This window comes from Leucopleurus acutus (assembly GCF_964270905.1).
Source record: "Leucopleurus acutus genome assembly, chromosome: 21".
Taxonomy (NCBI): domain Eukaryota; kingdom Metazoa; phylum Chordata; class Mammalia; order Artiodactyla; family Delphinidae; genus Leucopleurus; species Leucopleurus acutus.
The window spans coordinates 10,390,152-10,411,909 of record NC_139163.1 but is presented as its reverse complement, the minus strand read 5'-3'; the positions used below and the strand labels follow the sequence as shown (position 1 = coordinate 10,411,909).

The 21,758-nt window shown below is 49.4% G+C and overlaps 1 protein-coding gene across 2 annotated transcripts in view; it reads left to right on the top strand.

Moving 5' to 3' along the window:
* Positions 1-21,758, top strand: part of MYOM2 (myomesin 2) — a gene marked incomplete at its 3' end in the record, with an annotated part of 74,403 nt that overhangs the window by 5,471 nt on the left and 47,174 nt on the right. For both annotated transcript variants that reach the window (XM_082863700.1, XM_082863699.1), the window contains exons 4-12: positions 91-248; positions 1,362-1,454; positions 8,035-8,123; positions 8,210-8,260; positions 9,011-9,175; positions 11,656-11,817; positions 14,029-14,170; positions 15,273-15,472; positions 16,465-16,518. In XM_082863700.1, coding sequence (XP_082719826.1) covers positions 91-248; positions 1,362-1,454; positions 8,035-8,123; positions 8,210-8,260; positions 9,011-9,175; positions 11,656-11,817; positions 14,029-14,170; positions 15,273-15,472; positions 16,465-16,518 — 1,114 coding nt within the window. The remainder of the gene's footprint in view (positions 1-90; positions 249-1,361; positions 1,455-8,034; positions 8,124-8,209; positions 8,261-9,010; positions 9,176-11,655; positions 11,818-14,028; positions 14,171-15,272; positions 15,473-16,464; positions 16,519-21,758) is intronic.

Genomic DNA, 21,758 nt, shown 5'->3' with positions numbered 1-21,758 from the left:
GGTGCAGCTGTGCCGTCAGCACGATGCCCACGGGCCTGGTGGCGGGAGCCTCGCGCCCCTGGCACCCTGACGCGCTGCTTCCCGGGGCAGGTGGACGACAGTCTGGCCTGGGAGAGGCACTTACGTGAGGAGCGGCTGAACAGAGCCCCCGAGATCCTGGTGCAGCTCCGGTCACACACCATCTGGGAGCGGATGTCTGTCAAGCTGTGCTTCACCGTACAGGGCTTCCCAACCCCCGTGGTGCAGTGGTGAGTGGGGGTGCCTCCCAGGGGCGGAGGCCCCGCTGCTCTTCCTTTGAAGGATCTGCACCCGTTGACTCACCTGAGCGGGTGGAGAAGATGCACCTGCAGGGAGCGCGCGGCACCTACTCCAGGGACCGATGCTCTTGAAACTCACCAGGAAATGCGTGCATGAAACCACGGAGAGGCCCCTGGAAATCCTAGGCAGGCGTTTTCATTTTAGTGCAGTTGACCCAAATGATTTTCCAGAGGACTTTTATTGAAAACCAGGTTCCCGGAAATGACCTGTGTTTACCTGCAGCTCCGCTTTTACTCATGTAAGTGGAGACCCTAAACTCCAAGGCTCTGGAACCACAGCGAGAGGGTTCCTCGAGCCTCGTGACGCTGAAAATTAAATAAGCCCCACCGACACTTTCAGTTTCAACGTATGTTGCTAAAACTCACTTGTATGTTCATTTATTTTCCCACTTGCTGGTACCGAGTCCCCAGGGTCTGTCGTTGGCCACAACACCGCGCTTTCACGTACGTCCTGGGTTAGGGCTCTCAGCAGCAGAGCAGAAAAGTAGTGCCTCCGCCCTCTGGCTGCTCACGAGGTGGGCCGGGGAGGCTGAGAGCCGCCCACCCTTGCCCTAGGGGGAGCCGTGGCCCTGCTGTCCTGGGGGGACACCGAGGCCAGCCTCCTCCAGGCAGGGTGCAGAGCAGTTGGGTCTCTCCACGTGCACTCCGGCTACACTGCGGCCTCCCTCCAGAGGCTGGGCCAGGGCCTAACCAACTGGCTACGTTTGTCCTTGGAGTGATGTATCCAGAGTTCCTGACAAGTTCCAGGGGACCTTTGGCCCACGCTCTGTCCCATGCAGGTTGAGGGTTGCCCAGGTAGTCTGAGTCCTGCCAGAGCCCCCTCCCCTTAAACAGCCGAGAGTGGGCTCCGAACCTTTCCCGTGCGATCCGAGTGGTGAATCAGGCAGAAGCAGAGCGAAAGTGTGCTCTGTGTGTGTGTGTGTGTGTGTGCGCGCGCGCGCGCCTGCCCACGAGGGGCGGCGGGGGATGGGAAACAGGAAGGTGGGGACACGTGCAAAACAGCCAGTCGGCCTTTACGCTCAGACAGGTGTTTCCCTCTTTCAGGTATAAAGACGGCAGCTTGATCTGCCAGGCAGGGGAGCCGGGAAAGTACAGGATTGAGAGCAGGTATGGGGTGCACACGCTGGAGATCAACAGGTAAGGGCTTGGCGGGCACGGCCGCGCCCCAGCACCTGCCCAGATGAGCAGCCTCCCAAACACAGAAGCGGTGGGCAGCTCACACCACATCTGAAGTCCGCGTGACGTTCCTGGTGTTTCTGAGTTAAATATGGGTGGTAGAGGCTTCCCTTTGTTTCCTTGGGGTCAGGCCAGAGGGATGTGGATTCAGTGGTTGGTTCTGCGGGGCTCCTGTTCTGGGAACGAAAGGAGAAAATGGCCTAAGGAAGGATGGCAGTGCCAGGTGTGAGGGCCGCGGCGAAACGCACAGACACCCTCACAGCCTGCTCAGCGGCCGGGCTGCATCTCCTGCAGGTTTGGGCAACGGTTCCTAAGCTCAACTCTTCAAGGAAACAGGACCTTTATTTTCTTCTCGTAGCAAGTTGAAAACATGCAGTAAATACAGATAACTAAAAGAAGGTAAAGTTCATCCGTATTTCCAGCCTCCAGGGTCGGTATTTTGGTGTACTTACAGCACTGCTGTTTCCCTTACACAACACGCGTGTAGAACCGTACAAGCACGTTTTGATTTTTTTTTTTCACAAAAGTGAGATTCCGCTGTTCATTTACTCTGCTTTTCTGTATACACAGCTTCTATTTTTTACAAAAAGATCGTAACATTATGCAGATTAATTAGGACAGAGGCTAACAGGTTACAGTTAAGATTAAAATTTGTGTCGAGTCATAGCCTTGTTTCTCTAGGTAAATTTGAGACTGTTTAGAAAAGCTGGAGGCCCTGGCCCCATGGGCCCCACTGGCACTGTTTATTGAGAACCTACTCTGTGCCCCACACAGTCTAGGAACTTGTGTTAAAGCGACCAAAACCTCGATTCCTGACTTGGAGGTCCAGAACATGGCGGCAAGCCTTAAGTGTAATAAGAAGGGAATCATACAGTAGATCAGCCTGGGGCTGGGGCGGGTGTGGTGTTAAAGGGGGGCCAGGCAGGCCTCAGAGGAGAAGACATCTAAGGGGATGGAGGAGGGGACAGATGCGTGGGGCGGAGGCTCCGAGAAGGAGCTTCAGGACCCCAGGGCTGCAGCAGTTGGTGGGAGTCATAGGACAGAAGGGTAGAGATGTCACCAGCGCCGTGAAGATCACCCCGGACCCTGTAACCGTCACAAGGCTGTTACTGGGGGCAAAGGGGAAGTGAAAGATCTGTTTCCAAAGGGTCACTGACTGCGAACGGATAGTAGGGCCGACTTGGACAGCTTGGCCGAAAGTCAAGAAGGATGGTGGGGCTTGGGCCGCTGTGGATGAGGTGGAACCAGTGAGGTGGGCGGGGACCGATTTTGAAGTTAGAGCAGTAGGATTTGCTGATGGATTGGATGTGGGTGTCAGTGAAAAAGAGGGGTCGGAATCAGCCCCAGGGTTGGGGGCTCCTGCATCAGCTGAGGTGCGGAAGGCTGAGAGTGGGTGGGGTCTAGGCATCCCACTTTCCTTCAATTTCCAAAATTTCCAGAAATTTCCACAGGCAGTAAGCCATACTATCTAGAAAGAGAAACTTTCCTTCTTTTGAAGAGTATTTTTATTTGGTGTGTGTGGGGTGACTCTTTTCTAACCTGGGATGCCCTAGCAACTGGTTTGTTGGCAAGCTGAATTTTAGTCATCGTTTTGAAAAGAAACGAATTCCCTGTCTCAAGTATGAAAAAGTCCTGTTCACACTACGTTGGCAACTTTTAAATTTGTACTGGGAATAAGAGAAGCTTTGAACCATGAGAACTAAATCAGTGAGGCCCCAATATATCCAGGTGTCCTCAGATATATTACGTGGAGTTTGCCTCAGCTTGCCAAGAGTTAAGGAATTTGGGACAAGGAAATTTTTGAGACTAACTTTTCTCTCAGTATTCTTACCCACATTGGGACATTCTTAACAGATGAAATGTAGAGAGTCTTCAGAAAAAAGAGCCAGGGGGAAGCCCGCAAATTACAGCTGACCTCAGCTGTTCATTCCAAACTGCTGAGTTACCATCATCTGACCTGTGGCCGGCTAAGTGGTGAGGGATATGTTGGCTCCTTTGCTCCACTGGCTGGGGAATGAGCTCTTTCTGTTACAAGAGTGACATTTATTCCTATGAATATTCTTTGGCCACTGTCGCCGAATTCTTGAAGTGCCAAAAAGAGAGCTTAGTTCCCTTTGGTACTGTTCGAATTTAAGCTGTAATTCATACGATTTTATATGCTCATAAGATTTTCTCTTGGGACTCATAGGGTGAGTTCTATTTCTTCAAAGAATTTTCATGCTACTCTCGTGTTTTTATAAAGGTGCTTAGAACATCCTATCTTGTGTTTTATTCTAACCTCACCTCTCTGCGCTCCCCACTCCTCGCAGGGCGACTCCAGGGCTAATCTCTTCTTGCACTTTATTTTTAGACTTTGATATTCAAATTCTACTTTGAATTAAGTTGTAAATCCCGTGTTAACACCGCTTAGAGTTTGAGTACATGGGGCCTGACTACACAAGAGAAGTTCACGTGCCACTTAAACGTTTGCCTGCCCCTCTTTAAAATAGATGAAGTGTTATTAGTTTCTCCCCTGGAGTGGTTTTGGGAGCACTTCAGATGGAGACTTTGGGCTGCAAACGTGCCCCATGGAAGTTTGTAAAAATTGAGACCAAAGGATACCACCTCTGCCTATTCTGGGATGAGGTCCAAAGAGAAAATAAACCCGTTTGCTCCTTAATCACTCGCTTGCAATTTCTGACAGCATGAAGTAGAGGCTCGAAATAGACTCTGTGGGTTGGCAAAGTGCTTCTCCTAGCGTGGCCTCGGGCAGGAGAGGAAGATTGGAGGCCCCTGGGCTGTGGTCAGGCATGTGGGTCTCCAAGTGACCTGTGAACAGAATTTTAAGTTGGGCACAGTCTCCTCCAAATCTGCAAAGTCCTGCCTGCCTGGTCCCTTGCTGTGTCCTCTGTCCGGTGTCCCCAGGCGCCATGCTTCCTGCAGCCCACCCCCTGCAAGGGCAGCCAACAAATATATATGAGCCCTCCCCCAGTACATGCACGTGTGTTTATTTATAATCTGTATATGTTCTACTGTATTTTATAGAATGTAAAACATTTACAAAAGAGCTGTGCAAAAAGAACGAGACAAGAGTAAGCATAACCGGAAGTTCTAACTCTCACCTGCATCCTCCCTCAGCCGGGTGCGCCCTGCCTGGGGTCTGTGGTAGTAAATCAGTGGGTCTGGAGGTTTTTAGGGGGCATGGGCTTCTTTACAAATCAGAGGACCCCGTGGAGCCTCTCTTCTGCATAGGTGCACGTGAGCAGGTGTGCACGTGTGTGGTGCACCAAGATCCTGCCTCCAAGGTGCCTTTTCCCCAGCCTGGTCCCTCCTGCTAAGTGCCAAGTGCTAACTGGTTACCTGACCGGCTATCAGCGCTAGAGTGTTAGGTACGTCTGCCTCCGGGGTCCTAATGCTGTGAGTCAACTGAAGAGCAGCTCAGACTCCGGCGGGAGACGCCGCTGTCCAGGTGGGCTTGGTGCCTGGGGCTTCTCCTGCCCCTTCTGTGCGTCACAACCCTCCTTCTTGGGTTCCTGCAGCTGTTCTCAGCTAAGAAACGATGGAGAGCAATTCACTGCGGTTCTCAAAACGCTTAGAAATCCGTGCTGTTTCATTGGAATGTAAAGGCAAAGGAGAGGACCTTCTCCGGGGAGGGAAAGGGAACCTCTTTTGAACTTCAGTCCAAGAATTCAGCTATACATTTCAATTAATAATATACACAGTTCATACAGTACTATACAGTTGCAGAGTATTTTCAAATGCATTGTTTTATTTAATCGTCAGTGTCCCCCAAGTAAAGTGTAGGTATTCAATAAACGTATTTGAGAAGTTTTAAATACATACTATTTATTTGTTAAAAAGTCAGTAGATGAGACTTACCAGGCTGGCCTGACGAGGGCACAGACCTGAAATCAGAACTTGCGGCTGACGACTGCAGTCTTGTAATAGTCTGAGTAAACATAATTTTGCCCCGGCTTTTATTCTGATTGCACAATATTGAAGAAAAGTCCTGATTCACAGCGATTAGTGGTCGCAAATGGGAACATTAAGTTTGACCTTGAAATCTCAGAGTGTAATTCAGTTAAGCAGGGAAGGCGTGAGCAGCTCTGCCTGAGGGCCGTCGCGCGGGCACAGAGCTGTGTCTGGGCTTCAGTGAGTGGCCAGTACGTGGTGTGTCAAGGGTGTGTTTCTACTGTTGTTTTAAAAACTGCTGAAATTCATATTGAAGAAGAAATTGGTAGCACGTTTGGGAGATTTGGTTTAAAAACTATGGGACACAGTTTGGAGACTACCAAGACTAAGTAACGTCCAGAAAGGCCTTTGAGGGAGGTATTGAAAAAGATGGAAACAGGTTTATGGTGATGGATGGACACACTCTGAGTGACCTCTGTACACGGTCTTCTCGAGCACTCGATGTGCTTCAGGCACCAGTAACCTCCTCACTCAGCAGTGGGTAGCGACGCTGACCAGCTGGGCCCGGGGACAGCCTTGGTTCAGGTCCAGCGGGGGGAGGGCCACTTCCTGTGCTGGGCTGCCCCGTCTGTCGGCTCTGGGTGCGGTGTCTGTTTTTGCCTTACGGCTCCTACTTCTGAGTCTGTGTCACAGTCAGGTTCCATCCCAGCCTCCAGGTCGGGGGATTTGGTGCGGAGGTCTGTACAGGAGCCTTTGCCTCTCCCCTGCATTGTTCTGGCTCCCGACTCCCCAGCCCATGCCCGACTCCCCAGCCCATGCCCGTGGGCGGCCCAACCCTCCGGTCTGCAGGGAGGGTGAGTCCCGCTAGTGGGGAGGGATCTTTGTAGAGCGAGGTATAGGGCTAATCCCAGAAGAATACTTCCTGTTTGAAGAATGCGTTTATGAAAACAGTGGTTTCATTGTTTAGAAGAAATAACCCAAGGGCAAGGTTAAAAAAAATCCAAGCGAAGCCTAAGGTTATGGAAGAGAAGAAATTCTCCACTCGTCCCTAGACCCCCAGCCCTAGCTGTGTTCCCAGAGGTAGCTGCTGTGGCCTGTTTGTCGGGTGTGTGTGTGTGTGTGTGTGTGTGTGTGTGTGTGTGTGTGTGTGTGTGTGTGCGCGCGCATGCTCAGTGTGTGTGTAGATCAGCAGAGAACATTAATGGCCAGTGATGGGGAAAGCATCCGTGTTATGGTTACGGGATTTTTACATGTTGTACCGTCACTCTTACCCTGCCCCTGGCGATACGCTGTACCCGCAGTGTACGTGGAAATGGCACGGTAAAGGAATGTGATGCGTTCAGGCTAGAACTGCAGTTTTGTTGAGGGGCCTTGAGGTTGGCCTGTATCCCTCCAAGGTGGGCCTGAACGTAATGCACTGGTTTGAGCATCTGCGGTCGCGGCTCTCTCTCCCTTGAGCAGCGGCCGTGACAGGAGGCCAGGTGGCATCGCCGGGCGCAGTGGAACTGGATTAGAACCTCGTCGAGGCAGGGACGGGGTTCTTCCCAGGCAGCGTGGGTCCCTGAAATGTTCTCTCTCGTTTCTTGGAGGCACTGTATGTTTTGGTCAAAGAAACTATTTTCAGCTCCAAGTGGAATAGAAAATACAATAAGATGACGAAGGACTTCCAAAGCACGGGTTTGTCTCTGGGTCGCTGGATGCTTAAAGCATCTAAACGTGAAGTCTGAGTAAACTTTGTCTGTGTTTTTGTCACTGTGCCTGTGATGCCCATGCCTGGAGAGATGGCAGAAGGCCTTGTGGACCTTGTGGACCTTGTTTACCCAACTTCCTAAAGGCTCTACTTTCTCTCCAAGTGAATAGGGTAATAGTACTGTCTTGCTGGGCACTTGAGACTTTTATACAGAGTAGCCAACGGAAAGTAACTAGCAGAGAGTCAGTTGAGTAAGAATCCTCACGTCAAGTTTTGGGGGGAAGCTGGTGGGAAGACAGTTCATAGCCAGAAGCTAAGCTTCGGCTTCTGTGGAATGGATGTGGGGAGCTGAGGAGCCCCACCCCTGAGAAACTGGGCTCCGCGGTCCCTGGGCCATTGTCCTTCCCGGGGGTGGACATGCGTCCCTCACGACGCTCTGGGCCCGGAGGCCTCAGGTGGGTCCAGTCCAGGCACCTTTGTAACGCCCATGAGTGGGTGCTTCCTGTCTGGGCAATCCCACTGCTTTGGGGGCCTGCGCAGGGAACCCCTGGTGGGGAGGGAGGTGGGGTTGATTCTCCTGGAGGTTGAGGCCATTGGAGCTGCCCATTGACAAGATAAAACCACGGATGCTGCAGGTAGACAAACAGAACCAGAGGGAATACGAGCTTCTCTCTGAGAGTGCAGTTCAGCATTTCCAGAAGTGCTAGTACACTGTCTTCCCCCGCAAAGCCAAAGCCAAGGCATCGTATGGGATCAGACGTCACCCGTGTCTGTACTTAATACCTCGCTCCGAGGGCAGAGCTGGCACTGCTCTCAAACAAATCACTCACGAACCAGGGGTCCAGGTCCCACGAGCTGCTGTCGAGGAAGGCTGTGCTCGAGTTCGGGTACTGACTCTCAGAGACCAGGCCGGCCCCTGACAGCACGTTCAGGACGCTGTCTTGCTTTTTTCCCTCCAAGGGTGGACTTCGACGATACTGCGACCTACTCGGCAGTGGCGACAAACGTGCACGGACAGGCGTCCACCAATGCGGCGGTGGTGGTGAGAAGTGAGTCTGCCGTCTTGCGGGGATGGGGCGCTGTCTCCCCACCTTCTGTCCTCTTTCTCCGCCGTGATCGCCGGACTGTCTTGCAGGATTCCGAGGTGACGAGGAGCCGTTGCATTCTGTGGGGCTCCCGATCAGAGGTAAGTTGATTATGATCCTTCTTTGTGCAGAAAAATGTGTACTGACGTAGCATATCATTGAAAAATGTTTTCTAAGCATCAGATCTCTTTTCAAACTGTGTTGCAAAAGGCCCTTTCTCCTGGCTGGTGTCGGTGTGCTGACCATCGCTGCCATAGATTCAGGGGCTCACACATCTTGGGGCTGATGCAGGATTTAAACCCTTTACGCTTTGCACGTGGCTCAGAGCACGCACCCCCTGCTCACTCTGCCTTCCATCCTCCTTTGGCACAAATGACCAGATTCCACTCCGCGCTGGTTTTCTGATTCTTCAGGAGTGGCTGAGTCAGCTCGGGCACCATAACAAACAGCACACCTGGGTCTTGAACATCACACAGTTACTTCCCTCAGTTCTGGAGGCTGGAGGTCCGAGGTCGAGGTGCCCACCAGGGAGGGGACACCGCATCCCAGCTAGCAGGTGTGGGACGCCGTGTCCTCATGAAGACCTGAGAGAAAGGGCTGTGGTCTCGTCCTCTCCTTACAAGGGCACTGACCCCATCCCGGGCCCCACCTCCACGACCTCATCCAGCCTAATCACCGGAAGGCGACCCCCAATATCTTCACACCGGGGGGCGGGGCTTCGACCTGAGAACGGGAGGGACACAGGCGCTCGGGCCACAGCGCAGCCCGTGAGGATGCGAGCGCAGGCGGTGGTGAGGGGCCTGCTTTGCCCAGCCGGCCCGCCGTGTGACCGCGCCCTCTGCCCCGTGCAGTGCCCCTGCCCTCCGTGATCCCGCACATGCACTTCGACGTCCAGTTTCTGGAGAAATTCGGTGTCACCTTCCGGAGGGAAGGCGAGACGCTGGCTCTCAAGTGCACGCTGCTGGTGACGCCGGACCTGAAGCGGGTGCAGCCGCGGGCCGAGTGGTACCGGGACGGTGAGTGTCGCGGCCTCCTGCGCGCTCTGCGCCCACCGCCGCCGTGCTTGGGCTCGGACCCCGGCCTCGCTGGGGTGATGGCGGCCTGGCGCCTTCTCCACCTCCGGGACAGCTGCGGGCAGCAGAGCAGGCGAGCCTGGCGCAGCTTGGACCTGCGTTGACCTTGAACTTCCCTGGGAATGGGTTTAGCAGGGAGGCCTGGAGTAGATGAGTCATGGGGGGTTGTTAGAGCTCCATAAAGAGGGTCTCCGTGAGATTAGGAGGAATGAGCGGGGTGTCTGTGTCTTTATGTTTTTCCTCTGCTGAAACAGTAGCTACCATTTGTTAGAGCTTGTTGCGTCCCGACTCTATTCTGAGTGTGATAACTCACTTGATTTTCATCAGGGCTTTGGGAGGGAAGTGTTGTCAACCCCCTCATAAGTGGGCAGCTGAGACAAGGAACTTCCTCGCCCTACCCCCGACCTCCGGGAAGTGGCAGGGCTGGGACCCCCCCATTCCCGGGGCCCTGCTCCACTGCTTCCGCCAGCCGGCATGGGCTGCCCTGTGCGGCTGTGTGGTGTGTGTGTGTGTGTGTGTGATGTGTGTGTGTGTGTGGTGTGTGTGTGTGGTGTGTGTGTGTGTGTGGTGTGTGTGACGTGTGTGTGTATGTTGCGTGTGTGACGTGTGTGTGTGTAGTGTGTGTGACGTGTGTGTGGTGTGTGTGTGTGTGGTGTGTGTGGTGTGTGTGTGTAGTGTGTGTGACGTGTGTGTGTGTATGTGGTGTGTGTGTGTAGTGTGTGTGGTGTGTGTGTATGGTGTGTGTGGTGTATGTGTGATGTGTGTGTAGTGTGTGTGACGTGTGTGTGTGGTGTGTGTAGTGTGTGTGGTGTGTGTGGTGTGTGGTATGTGTGTGTATGTGTGGTGTGTGTGTAGCGTGTGTGGCGTGTGTGTGTGGTGTGTGTGTGTGGTGTGTGTGTATGTGGCGTGTGTGTGTGTAGTGTGTGTGGCGTGTGTGTGTGTGGTGTGTGTGTATGTGGCGTGTGTGTGTATGTGGTGTGTGTGTGGCGTGTGGGTGTATGTGGCGTGTGTGTATGTGACGTGTGTGTGGTGTGTATGTAGTGTGTGTGATGTGTGTGTGTGGCATGTGTGTATGTGGTGTGTGGTGTGTGTGTGGTGTGTGTGACGTGTGTGTGACGTGTGTGTGTGTGGCGTGTGTGGGTAGACTGTGGAAGGAAGCTTCATCTCGGGCTGCTGCTTCTAAGGAAGCTCGCTCCCTATGGATTCAGTCACAGAACATTCTGCCTGTGTTTATTCAGGGCCTAACCCAATGCAGAATAGCACAGAGTCACACGCCATTCCTGCCATAAGGTGTTTATAATCCAGTTGGGGAAGATACACAAAATGGTAAAGCAGAGCCTCTGTGAAGTGTAAGGAGTGTCCCAGAACAAGCTGTGATAATTTCCCAAACGCATGGCACTGGCCCCACGCACTGTTCAAGTTAGCCAAGAAAGCAGGTTTGCGGTGATGATGGAGAGCTTTATGGAAAGAAAAAATAGACCGTTGACAGATGAGAAGGGCTCTGAGCTGGCGGAGGGGGAGGGGGACCCCTGGGCCCAAGCGCAGAGGAGAGGAACAGGTACGCGTCCCAGGTGCAGAGGAGATGCCTGTGACCTTGCAACCCCCGGGAGTCCGCTGCTGGGATCCGAGGGCACTGGGCTTGTGCTCTTCGATTGGATAGGATAGTTGTGTCTGATCTTCATGGTCCGGGAGGGAGAGAGGAAGGGAGAGAGCCTCTTTATGGTGGCAAAGGAGATTAATTTACCCTTTGCAATTCTACTTTAAGAGTTAAGTTCTAAGATTCTAAGTTACCCTTTCTGGAAATGAAATGGGTTCGAGGAGCGTTCTCCTAACATTCCCAGAGGATGTTGGCATGGATCTTAGAAGGTGTTCCCGTGACTAGGAAGTGCCTGGGATTCTGGGGACCCACAGTTTCATTGTCTTGGCCGATTCCAATGGAACAGGCAGGTTCGAGGCTGCACCTGACAGGCTGTCCTCTCTGCACTTTCCAGTTACGGATGTTGGCAAATCAGTAGGTGAACAATAATTTCTCATGATTTTATTTGTGTCTCCTTGATATCCAGTGTTGAGTATTTTTCGTCACTTCCCTTGTTTCTTCTCCTGAAATTTGCCTCTTTGGTTTCGTCGCCTTCTGACTGGTTTGTTGGCACTGTATTATTAATTTCTAAGGAACGCTGGTGGGGGACTTCCTGGTGTCAGCATCTGGGTGAAGTGCGTTTCGAAGCCGCAGCAGGGCCCCTTGCAGACGAGTCCCGCCTTTCACATTCCGCGTGCTGACCTCTGTCCCGTCCCGCGTGTCCCGGTCCCCCCAGCCCCACGTGTGTGTTTGTGCTCTGGGTCAGGCTGGCGGATACCTCTGTCCTCCGCGTGTGCCCCGGGTCCCTGCGTGTCCCTGAAGCCCGTCTCCCTTGATCGTCTTCCAGACGTGCTGCTGAAGGAGTCCAAGTGGATAAAGATGTTCTTTGGGGACGGCCAGGCCTTGCTGTCCTTCAGTCACCTCAACAAGGACGACGAGGGTCTCTACACCCTGAGGATCGTGTCCAGGGGAGGGGTCAGCGACCACAGCGCCTACCTGTTTGTCCGAGGTGCGCAGGCTACGGGTGGGGTGGGACGGGGCCCAGACGGAGCCCAAGGCTGCTCCCCGGAGATGGCCTGACCGCCAGGAGGTGTTTCCTGGGCGCGTCCCGATTACGTCCGCGACATAAGCAGGTGTCACTGGGGATGGAGCAGAGGCGGAGCTTTGTGTCCCTGTGGCTGATAAATTGCTGGAATTCGTAGGATGACTCCTTGGAGTGAAGAGCCCCGAACTGCTGATTCTGGAGGAAATCCACGCGGGGAGTGGGGTCCGGAGTGGAAGGGCCCGTTCCCGGGCCGCCTGGGCCTCCCTCCCCTCTTCCCCTGCTTAGGCCTTGTGACAGGGCCAGGGCCGTGGCAGGAAGGACTGACACTGTCATGACCACTGACTTCAGTCACATGTGTGTTTAAGACAGTAACCACGGGGGCCACACCTCCGGGGCGTTTATACCAGGAGACACGCGTGTTGTCATGTTTCATCCTCCCAGCAGCCCATGAGAGCCTGTCCATCCCACTCATGGAAAGGAAAACAAAGCTCGTGATATCCCAGGCACAGTGGTCGATGTTATATATATACGTGTATTTATCTTTATGTATATGTATAACATAGATATTTGTGTATTATCTATAAATGCCTATCATATATAGGCTTGTGGGTGTATATATTCATACGTGTGTAGATGTATGTCACATATACATACTTTTATGTAAGGGATATAAAATGGATAAAATTATATATAATATTATATACATGTATATGTGTATACATACATACAGGTGTATATATGTGTATGTATATGCGTACACACACACATACATATTCACATATGTATATATAATCTAAAGTTCTTACAGCAGTTTTGGAAGAAAATATTCTCTCTTTCTCCAGGGAAGGTATAGAGCGCAGAGGCCTGGGCACTTCTCTGGGAAGCAGGAGCTGGCCCCCTGCGAAGCCCCGGCCCTGTGTGCGGGGCAGTGAGTGCCCCCAGCCGAGCCCTCACCCTGCAGTGGCCCTGGCTCGTGCAGCGGCCTCGGGCATAGAGGCCCCTCCTGGCTGAGGCCCGGCCGGCCCCTCCCCGGGACACCAGTCTCTTCTGGGTGGCCGGCGGCTGCTTTCCTGACCGGGATGCCCCTCGTCCTCTCCCCGCGGCCCTGGCCACTCTGCCCTCCATTCCCCACCCCTGCCTTACCTGCCTTGTTCTCCGTGTCTCCTGCACCTGTATGCCCACCTCGGGGTCCAGGTTATATGTGCCTGGAATGACACTGTCAGTATATTATTTTTTTCCAAACCATTTCTGTTAGATCCCTGGGGTTTTAGACACATCCACAAAGTTTTACCAACCATTTTTATTTGGTTGGCGTTAAAATGTGCCTTCCATTCTCCGTGAGTGCCTTCTAGCAAGGTGTTTTGCTCCGTGAAAGCACAGTAGCTGACATTGCCTCGCTTGTGCAGCCAGCAGGAGGAAAATAATGCACGTATGGGGAGTTTAAGTGTTCTGACAACTTTCTGAGGACTTTGAATATGAGAGACAATATTTGACTTGGTGTGAAGAAATCCTTAGCTTTTAATATGCTGAGGAGATGGGAACAAGAAAGTGTACAGTGCTTACACGGCTAAGAAGGTCCAGCTGCCCTAGGTCCTGAATAAATACACATTTTACATGAGGAAATTAAATGTGCAGTGTATTAACTTTCTAAATAGCTCTGTTGGCCTTCAGGGCCGCCGTAATTAACAGTTGAAAACAAACGTAATTGCACTGTGACCATAATTGGCTGTGGAAGGGATGCATGGGTACGGACCCAAAGTGTGCTCACGACTTGCAGGAAAAAAATCTAAGTCCTCAGACCTTCAGGGGACTCTGAAACACACAAGTCTCTCAGGTGTTCAAAAGGCCTCATTGTATTATCATTACATCGGTCGGTTTTGCACAACATGACATTATGTGATGACATGCCATCAGCAGAAGGTGAACTTCAACTTGGATTCGTTTACGGAAAATCACAGACTGAGTGTGTCCTAGAGGACAGAGTGTTTCGAGTTTAAAGACTCATCAGTACATGTATGTCTCTCGTCACCAGTCCATCAAGGGCGTGAGGACTAGGCGGGGGAGGAGCGCAAGCAGATAGCTCACTGAGTTTGAAGAAGTTGTCAGCTGGCCTCAGCTGTCCCCCCCGCACCCAGGACCCTGATCACGTGACTCCCCTCTCCTCTCCCACCCCAGACGCTGACCCCCTGGTCACGGGGGCCCCTGGCGCGCCCATGGACCTGCAGTGCCACGATGTAAACCGGGATTATGTCATCGTAACTTGGAAGCCACCCAACACGACCAAGGAGAGCCCGGTCATCGGCTATTTTGTTGATCGGTGAGTGTCCACTGATTCCTCTGGGGATGGAAACGTTCCTCAAAAGAGTATTACCCAGGACGAGGTGTGTAGGTATTTCTCTGATCTCAAGTTTGTGACGCCGTTCTTGATGGGATATAGGTAACTTCACAATTTGGTTATTAGTCACTCCTGGCTGGGTAATTGGAAAGTATCACCTGCCAGGCGGGGCCTCGTGTACCCACACGCGATTCCGTGTGTGCTGGCTGAGGCTCAGTTTGCCTAACTGGCACCAGTATCAAATCCCACCCTGCCTCTCCAGGCTTGCTCTGAGCCCAGCCTGCAGGCTCCGCTGAGGGTCCAGCCTGGGGCTCGGATGGGGCTCCGGCCGGCAGGTCTGTGCTCAGCCCTGTTCCTCCCTCCGAGGACGAGGGCCTGGGCATGGTGACGTCGGGCGGAGGATGCCAGCAGGAATTTGACATGCAGTTTCTGTATTGACATTTCTCAACCTGGGAAAAAAGGAGGTCAATCTTTTCTACATTTTCAGATTTCTGGTCAGGACTTAATATTTCCTAAAGACTTTCAGATTCCTCATGAGAAGCGTTCTAGAAAGAAACATCTTAACGTGATTGGAGTAGACGGTGAGCCAGCCTCGCAGCGAGGACTCACTTTGTGACCCGGTGGAGAAAGATGCGTCTTTGGGACACCGGGTGAAGGACCGTTGATTTCCTGGGCCTAGGCAGCAGACGTGCCAGGGAGCTTAGGGGCACCCAGAGATTCTGTGGTGTAAATTGAAAGAGAACTGTCAGGGATAGATCTGAAATAACCTTTGGAGGAGATTTTGCCTAAATGTTTTTGAAGGGGGGAATTGAGCTTCAGCTGTAAGTTAGAAAGACTCAGGGACGATACATTTCCTAGACAGCTCTGTCTTTAAAGTTTATTTATACTACTATTTGTGTAAATCAATATTTCGACAGCATTCATTTTACCAGTGGGAGATGTTCTTCTGTTATAACTGTGATATATATATATATATATATATATATATATATAAAAAATATATGCGCGTAATGTATGTATACAGCTCTATATACTTACTAGACTGATATAGTTGTTATTCTCTACTCTTATTTTTTATTTGAAGATGTGAAGTGGGAACTGACAGTTGGGTTCAGTGCAATGACCGCCCCGTGAAGATCTGTAAATACCCCGTAACCGGACTTTTTGAAGGAAGGTCCTACATCTTCCGCGTGCGGGCTGTCAACAATGCAGGGATCAGCCGGCCTTCCAGAGTCTCTGAGGCTGTGGCTGCCCTCGACCCCCTTGACCTCAAACCGTTACACGGTAGGGCGCGCAGACTTCAAGTTCCAGCAGTTTTGTGTGATTTGTTCTTTCTCTTTTCCCCCCATCTTGTATCTGAGCCTCGAGAGCATCTTCAGAGCTGAGCACAGCACAGCTGTGCCTCATGGGCTCCGGGTGGCCGTCAAGGTCACGTTAGGGGTGGGGATGCCAGGCTGACATTTACACCTTGAAACGAAGGTGCTTCATCTTCCTAAGGCTCTTCAGTGAAATCCAGTTAAATTGGTTCAGAATTAGACTTTTCTTAGTCCACTGATGTTGTAATTTCAACATATGATGAGGCTCAGAAGGCGGTGAAGCCAAGCCCCCCCCCCCTTTCTGAATTTTAATTTCACATGGCCCAGATTCCTTAACGGGATTGGGCCCTTAATTATGGTTTTAAGTGGGTCACTGCATTTTCCTTACCTGCGTGGCCTTCGGAGCACAGGCTCCGGACGCGCAGCACAGGCTCAGGGGCCATGGCTCATGGGCCCAGCCGCTCCGCGGCATGTGGGATCTTCCTGGACCGGGGCACGAACCCACGTCCCCCGCATCGGCAGGCAGACTCTCAACCACTGCGCCACCAGGGAAGCCCCCTGCGTGGCCTTTTGAATCCAGTACAAAGAGCCAAGAAGCACTGGATCTCTTTGAGACCACTTCCAAAACATCAACTCTGATGACCTCATAGTAGTGCGAATGCTGTCATCGTAATGCAAAGGTGATTCTGGGGGCTTCCCTGGTGGCGCAGTGGTTGAGAGTCTGCCTGCTGATGCAGGGGACACGGGTTTGTGCCCCGGTCCGGGAAGATCCCACATGCCGCGGAGCGGCTGGGCCTGTGAGCCATGGCCGCTGAGCCTGCGCGTCCGGAGCCTGTGCTCCGCAACGGGAGAGGCCACAGCAGTGAGAGGCCCGTGTATTGCAAAAAAAAAAAAAAAAGTGATTCTGGGAATCCAGCGCTTTCTGGACGTCAAATTCAGCACTGACCTTTCTCTCTGCAGCAGTCCACTGGGAGGGAGATAAAGAAATCGTAATCTATCAGGAGGACCTTGAAGGTAAGGAACTCGTTACCATTTCCTTTCAGCTGCTTATACCCTAGGGATTTAGGGTTGTAATTAGAGAGTGGTGGGTACACTCTTCACATGTAAAAATAAAAACTGTGGGTCAAGCTTAAGGTCTATGGAATTTAAAAAGTCAGCAGGGCAGAGGGCGGGAATGAAAGTGAGAGTGGAGGTCAGTGGAGTCCTGGCTTCATGGCTTCATGTGGGGTCTCTCAGGCATCCTCGGGGACCTACAGAGGAGTAACCAGACCCAACCTGAGACTTGAGTCCTGGCCGAGGCTGGGGTCCTTTCTCCCAGACTCCACGACTGAACAGTATTTTATTTTATTATTTTTTTAAGCAAAAGTTTTATTTCTAACATTTTGACTAAAAGGGACTGGATTTCCTATCAAATAATGTCCCTGTGGTTTGAAAGTTTGCATTTCCTTTTTTCTATTGGATTTTGTGCACACTTCTTCTTAATAGTCCTTAGATATCTGGGAAGATAAATTTACTGAGAAGGAGAATCTAGCATCATTAACCAGGAATCCAAAGATTTTAATTGGAATTGTAACTACAGTTCACAGAGGACAGTGAGTGAAAACTTAAAAATTAGTAAGTCAGAAAGAGAAAAACAAATATCGTATATTAATGCATATATGTGGAATCTGAAAAAACTGGTATAGAAGATCTTATTTACAAAGCAGAAATAGAAACACAGACATAGAGAACAAACGTATGGATGCCAAGGGGGAAGGGTGGGGGATGAATTGGGAAATTGGGACTGACATATATACACTATTAATATTATGTATTAAATAGATAACTAGTGAGAACCTACTGTATAGCACAGGGAACTCTACTCAGTGCTCTGTGGTGACCTAAATGGGAAGGAAATCCAAAAAAGGGGGGATATATGTATACTTATAGCTGATTCACTTTGCTGTACAGTAGAAACTAACACAACATTGTAAAGCAACTGTACTCCAATAAAAAGTTAAAAAATAAAATAAAGTCTTAGTTAAAACCTCTGCTTCCAGAAAAACTCAGAAACCGGGAAAGATGCCCAACAAGTAAGTAACAAAAGAAAACAATTTAGGAAAGGTGGATGTTATGACCTCCTAAACAGCTGATGAAAACACAGATGTTTGAGTGAGTAAAAAATGGCCCAGTTATATTGGAAGAGATGTCTGCTGCAGGAGACCAGCCTGTATAAAATATGTATTTTGGGGGGAATTTTTGAATTTTATTTTATTTATTTTTTTATACAGCAGGTTCTTATTAGTTATCCATGTTATACATATTAGTGTATATATGTCAATCCCAATCTCCCAATTCATCATGCCAACCCCCCACCACTTTCCCCCCTTGGTGTCCATACGTTTGTTCTCTACATCTGTGTCTCAATTTCTGCCCTGCAAAACCGGTTCATCTGTACCATTTTTCTAGGTTCAACATATATGCGTTAATATACGATACTTGTTTTTCCCTCCTAGCAATGGCTTCTTTTTTTTTTTTTTAACATCTTTATTGGAGTATAATTGCTTTGCGTTGTTGTGTTAGTATCTGCTTTATAACAAAGTGACTCAGCTATACCTGTACATATATCCCCATATCCCCTCCCTCTTGCGTCTCCCTCCCACCCTCCTTATCCCTCCCCTCTAGGTGGTCACAAAGCACCGAGCTGATCTCCCTCTGCTATGCGGCTGCTTCCCACTAGCTATCTATTTTACATTTGGTAGTGTATATATATGTCCATGCCACTCTCTCACTTCTTCCCAGCTTACCCTTCCCCTTTCCTGTGTCCTCGAGTCCATTCTCTATGTCTGCGTCTTTATTCCTGTCCTGCCCTAGATTCTTCAGAACCATGTTTGTTTTTTTTTTTTTTAGATTCCATATATATGTGTTAGCATATGGTATTTGTCTTTCTCTTTCTGACTTACTTCACTCTGTATGACAGACTTTAGGTCCATCCACCTCACTACAAATAACTCAATTTTTTTCTTTTTATGGCTGAGTAATATTCCATTGTATATACCTGCCACGTCTTCTTTATCCATTCATCTGTCGATGGACACTTAGGTTGCTTCCATGTCCTGGCTATTGTAAACAGTCCTGCAGTGAACATTGTGGTACATGACTCTTTTTGAATTATGGTTTTCTCAGGGTATATGCCCAGTAATGGGATTACAGGGTCATATGGTGGTTCTGTTTTTAGTTTTTTAAGGAACCTCCATACTGTTCTCCATAGTGTCTGTATCAATTTACATTCCCACCAACAGTGCAAGAGGATTGCCTTTTCTCCACACCCTCTCCAGCATTTATTGTTTGTAGATTTTTTTTTTTTTTTTTTTTTCTGTATGTGGGCCTCTCACTGCTGTGGCCTCTCCTGTTGTGGAGCACAGGCTCCAGACGCGCAGGCCCAGCGGCCATGGCTCACGGGCCCAGCCACTCCACGGCACATGGGATCCTCCCGGACCAGGGCACGAACCCGTGTCCCCTGCATTGGCAGGCAGACTCCCAACCACTGCGCCACCAGGGAAGCCCTGTTTGTAGATTTTTTGATGATGGCCATTCTGACCAGTGTGAGGTGATACCTCACTGAAGTTTTGATTTGCATTTCTCTAACGATTAATGATGTTGAGCATCCTTTCGTGTGTTTGTTGGCAATCTGTATATCTTCTTTGGAGAAATGTCTATTTAGGTCTTCTGCCCATTTTTGGATTGAGTTGTTTGTTCTTCTGATATTGAGCTGCATGAGCTGCTTGTATATTTTGGAAATTAATCCTTTGTCAGTTGCTTCGTTTGCAAATATTTTCTCCCATTCTGAGGGTTGTCTTTTTGTCTTGTTTATGGTTTCCTTTGTGGTGCAAAAGCTTTTAAGTTTCATTAGCTCCCATTTGTTTATTTTTGATTTTATATCCACTTCTCTAGGAGGTGGGTCAAAAAGGATCTTGCTGTGATTTATGTCATAGAGTGTTCTGCCTATGTTTTCCTCTAAGAGTTTTATAGTGTTTGGACTTACATTTAGGTCTTTAATCCATTTAGAGTTTATTTTTGTGTATGGTGTTAGGAAATGTTCTAATTTCATTCTTTTACATGAGGCTGTCCAGTTTTCCCAGCACCACTTATTGAAGAGGCTGTCCTTTCTCCACTGTACATTCCTGCCTCCTTTATCAAAGATAAGGAGACCATATGTGCGTGGGTTTATCTCTGGGCTTTCTATCCTGTTCCACTGATGTATATTTCTGTTTTTGTGGCAGTACCATACTGTCTTGATTACTGTAGCTTTGTAGTATAATCTGAAGTCAGGGAGCCTGATTCCTCCAGCTCCATTTTTCGTTCTCAAGATTGCTTTGGCTATTCGGTCTCTTTTGTGTTTCCATACAAATTGTGAAAATTTTTTTCTAGTTCTGTGAAAAATGCCAGGGGTAGTTTGATAAGGATTGCACTGAGTCTGTAGATTGCTTTGGGTAGTATAGTCATTTTCACAATGTTGATTCTTCCAATCCAAGAACATGGTATATCTCTCCATCTGTTTGTATCATCTTTAATTTCTTTCATCAGTGTCATCTAGTTTTCTGCATACAGGTCTTTTGTCTCCTTAGGTAGGTTTATTCCTAGGTATTTCATTCTTTTTGTTGCAATGGTAAATGGGAGCGTTTCCTTAATTTCTCTTTCAGATTTTTCATCATTAGTGTATAGGAATGCAAGAGAAATCAATGTTTTTGATTTTGATTTTGATTCCATGTCCCCTGCATTGGCAGGCAGATTCTCAACCACTGCACCACCAGGGAAGCCCCCCTTGTATGTTATTTGTTGCTCTTCCCTTCCTGCTTTTAATATTTTTTCTTTGTATTTAATTTTTGATAGGTTGATTAATATGTGTCTTGGCGTGTTTCTCCTTGGATTTATCCTGTATGGGACTCTCTGCGCTTCCTGGACTTGACTGACTATTTCCTTTCCCATGTTAGGGAAGTTTTCAACTATAATCTCTTCAAATATTTTCTCAGACCCTTTCTTTTTCTCTTCTTCTGGGACCCCTATAATTCGAATGTTGGTGCGTTTAATGTTGTCCCAGAGGTCTCTGAGACTGTCCTCAGTTCTTTTCATTATTTTTTCTTTATTCTGCTCTGTGGTAGTTATTTCCACTATTTTATCTTCCAGGGCACTTATCCATTCTTCTGCGTCAGTTATTCTGCTATTGATTCCTTCTAGAGAATTTTTAATTTCATTTATTGTGTTGTTCATCATCGTTTGTTTGCTCTTTAGTTCTTCTAGGTCCTTGTTAAACATTTCTTGTATTTTCTCCATTCTATTTCCAAGATTTTGTATCATCTTTACTATCATTATTCTGAATTCTTTTTCAGGTAGTTTGCCTATTTCCTCTTCATTTGTTTGGTCTGGTGGGTTTTTACCTTGGTCCTTCATCTGCTGTATGTTTCTCTGTCTTCTCATTTTGTTTAACTTACTGTGTTTGGGGTCTCCTTTCCGCAGGCTGCAGGTTCGTAGTTCCTGTTGTTTTTGGTGTGTGTCCCCAGTGGGTGAGGTTGGTTCAGTGGCTTGTGTAGGCTTCCTGGTGGAGGGGACTGGAGCCTGTGTTCTGGTGGATAAGGCTGGATCTTGTCTTTCTGGTGGACAGGGCCCTGTCCAGTGGTGTGTTTTGGGGTGTCTTTGAAGTTAGTATGATTTTAGGCAGCCTCTCCGCTAATGAGTGGGGTTGTGTTCCTGTCTTACTAGTTGTTTGGCATGGGGCATCCAGCACTGGAGTTTGCTGGCCATTGGGTGGAGCTGGGTCTTAGTGTTGAGACAGAGATGTCTGGGAGAGCTGTTGCCGATTGCTATTACTTGGGGCCAGGAGGTCTCTGCTGGTCCAATGTCCTAAACTCAGCTCTCCCACCTCAGAGGCTCAGGCCTGACACCAGGCCAGAGCACCAAGACCCTGTAGGAAAGAGAGAAAGAGAAAGAGAGAAAGAAAGAAAGAAAGAAGGAAGGAAGGAAGGAAGGAAGGAAAGGAGGGAGGGAGGGAAGAAAAGAAACAAAACGAAATAAAGTTATTAAAATTTTAAAAAATTATTAAAATTAAAAAAGTAATTAAAAAAAGAAAGAAGACAGCAACTAAACCAAAAAACAAATCCACCAATGATAACGAGCTTGAAAAACTGTACTAAAAAAAGACACACACACACACACACACACACAAATGGACAGATATAACCCTAGGACAAATGGTAAAAGCAAAGCTATACAGACAA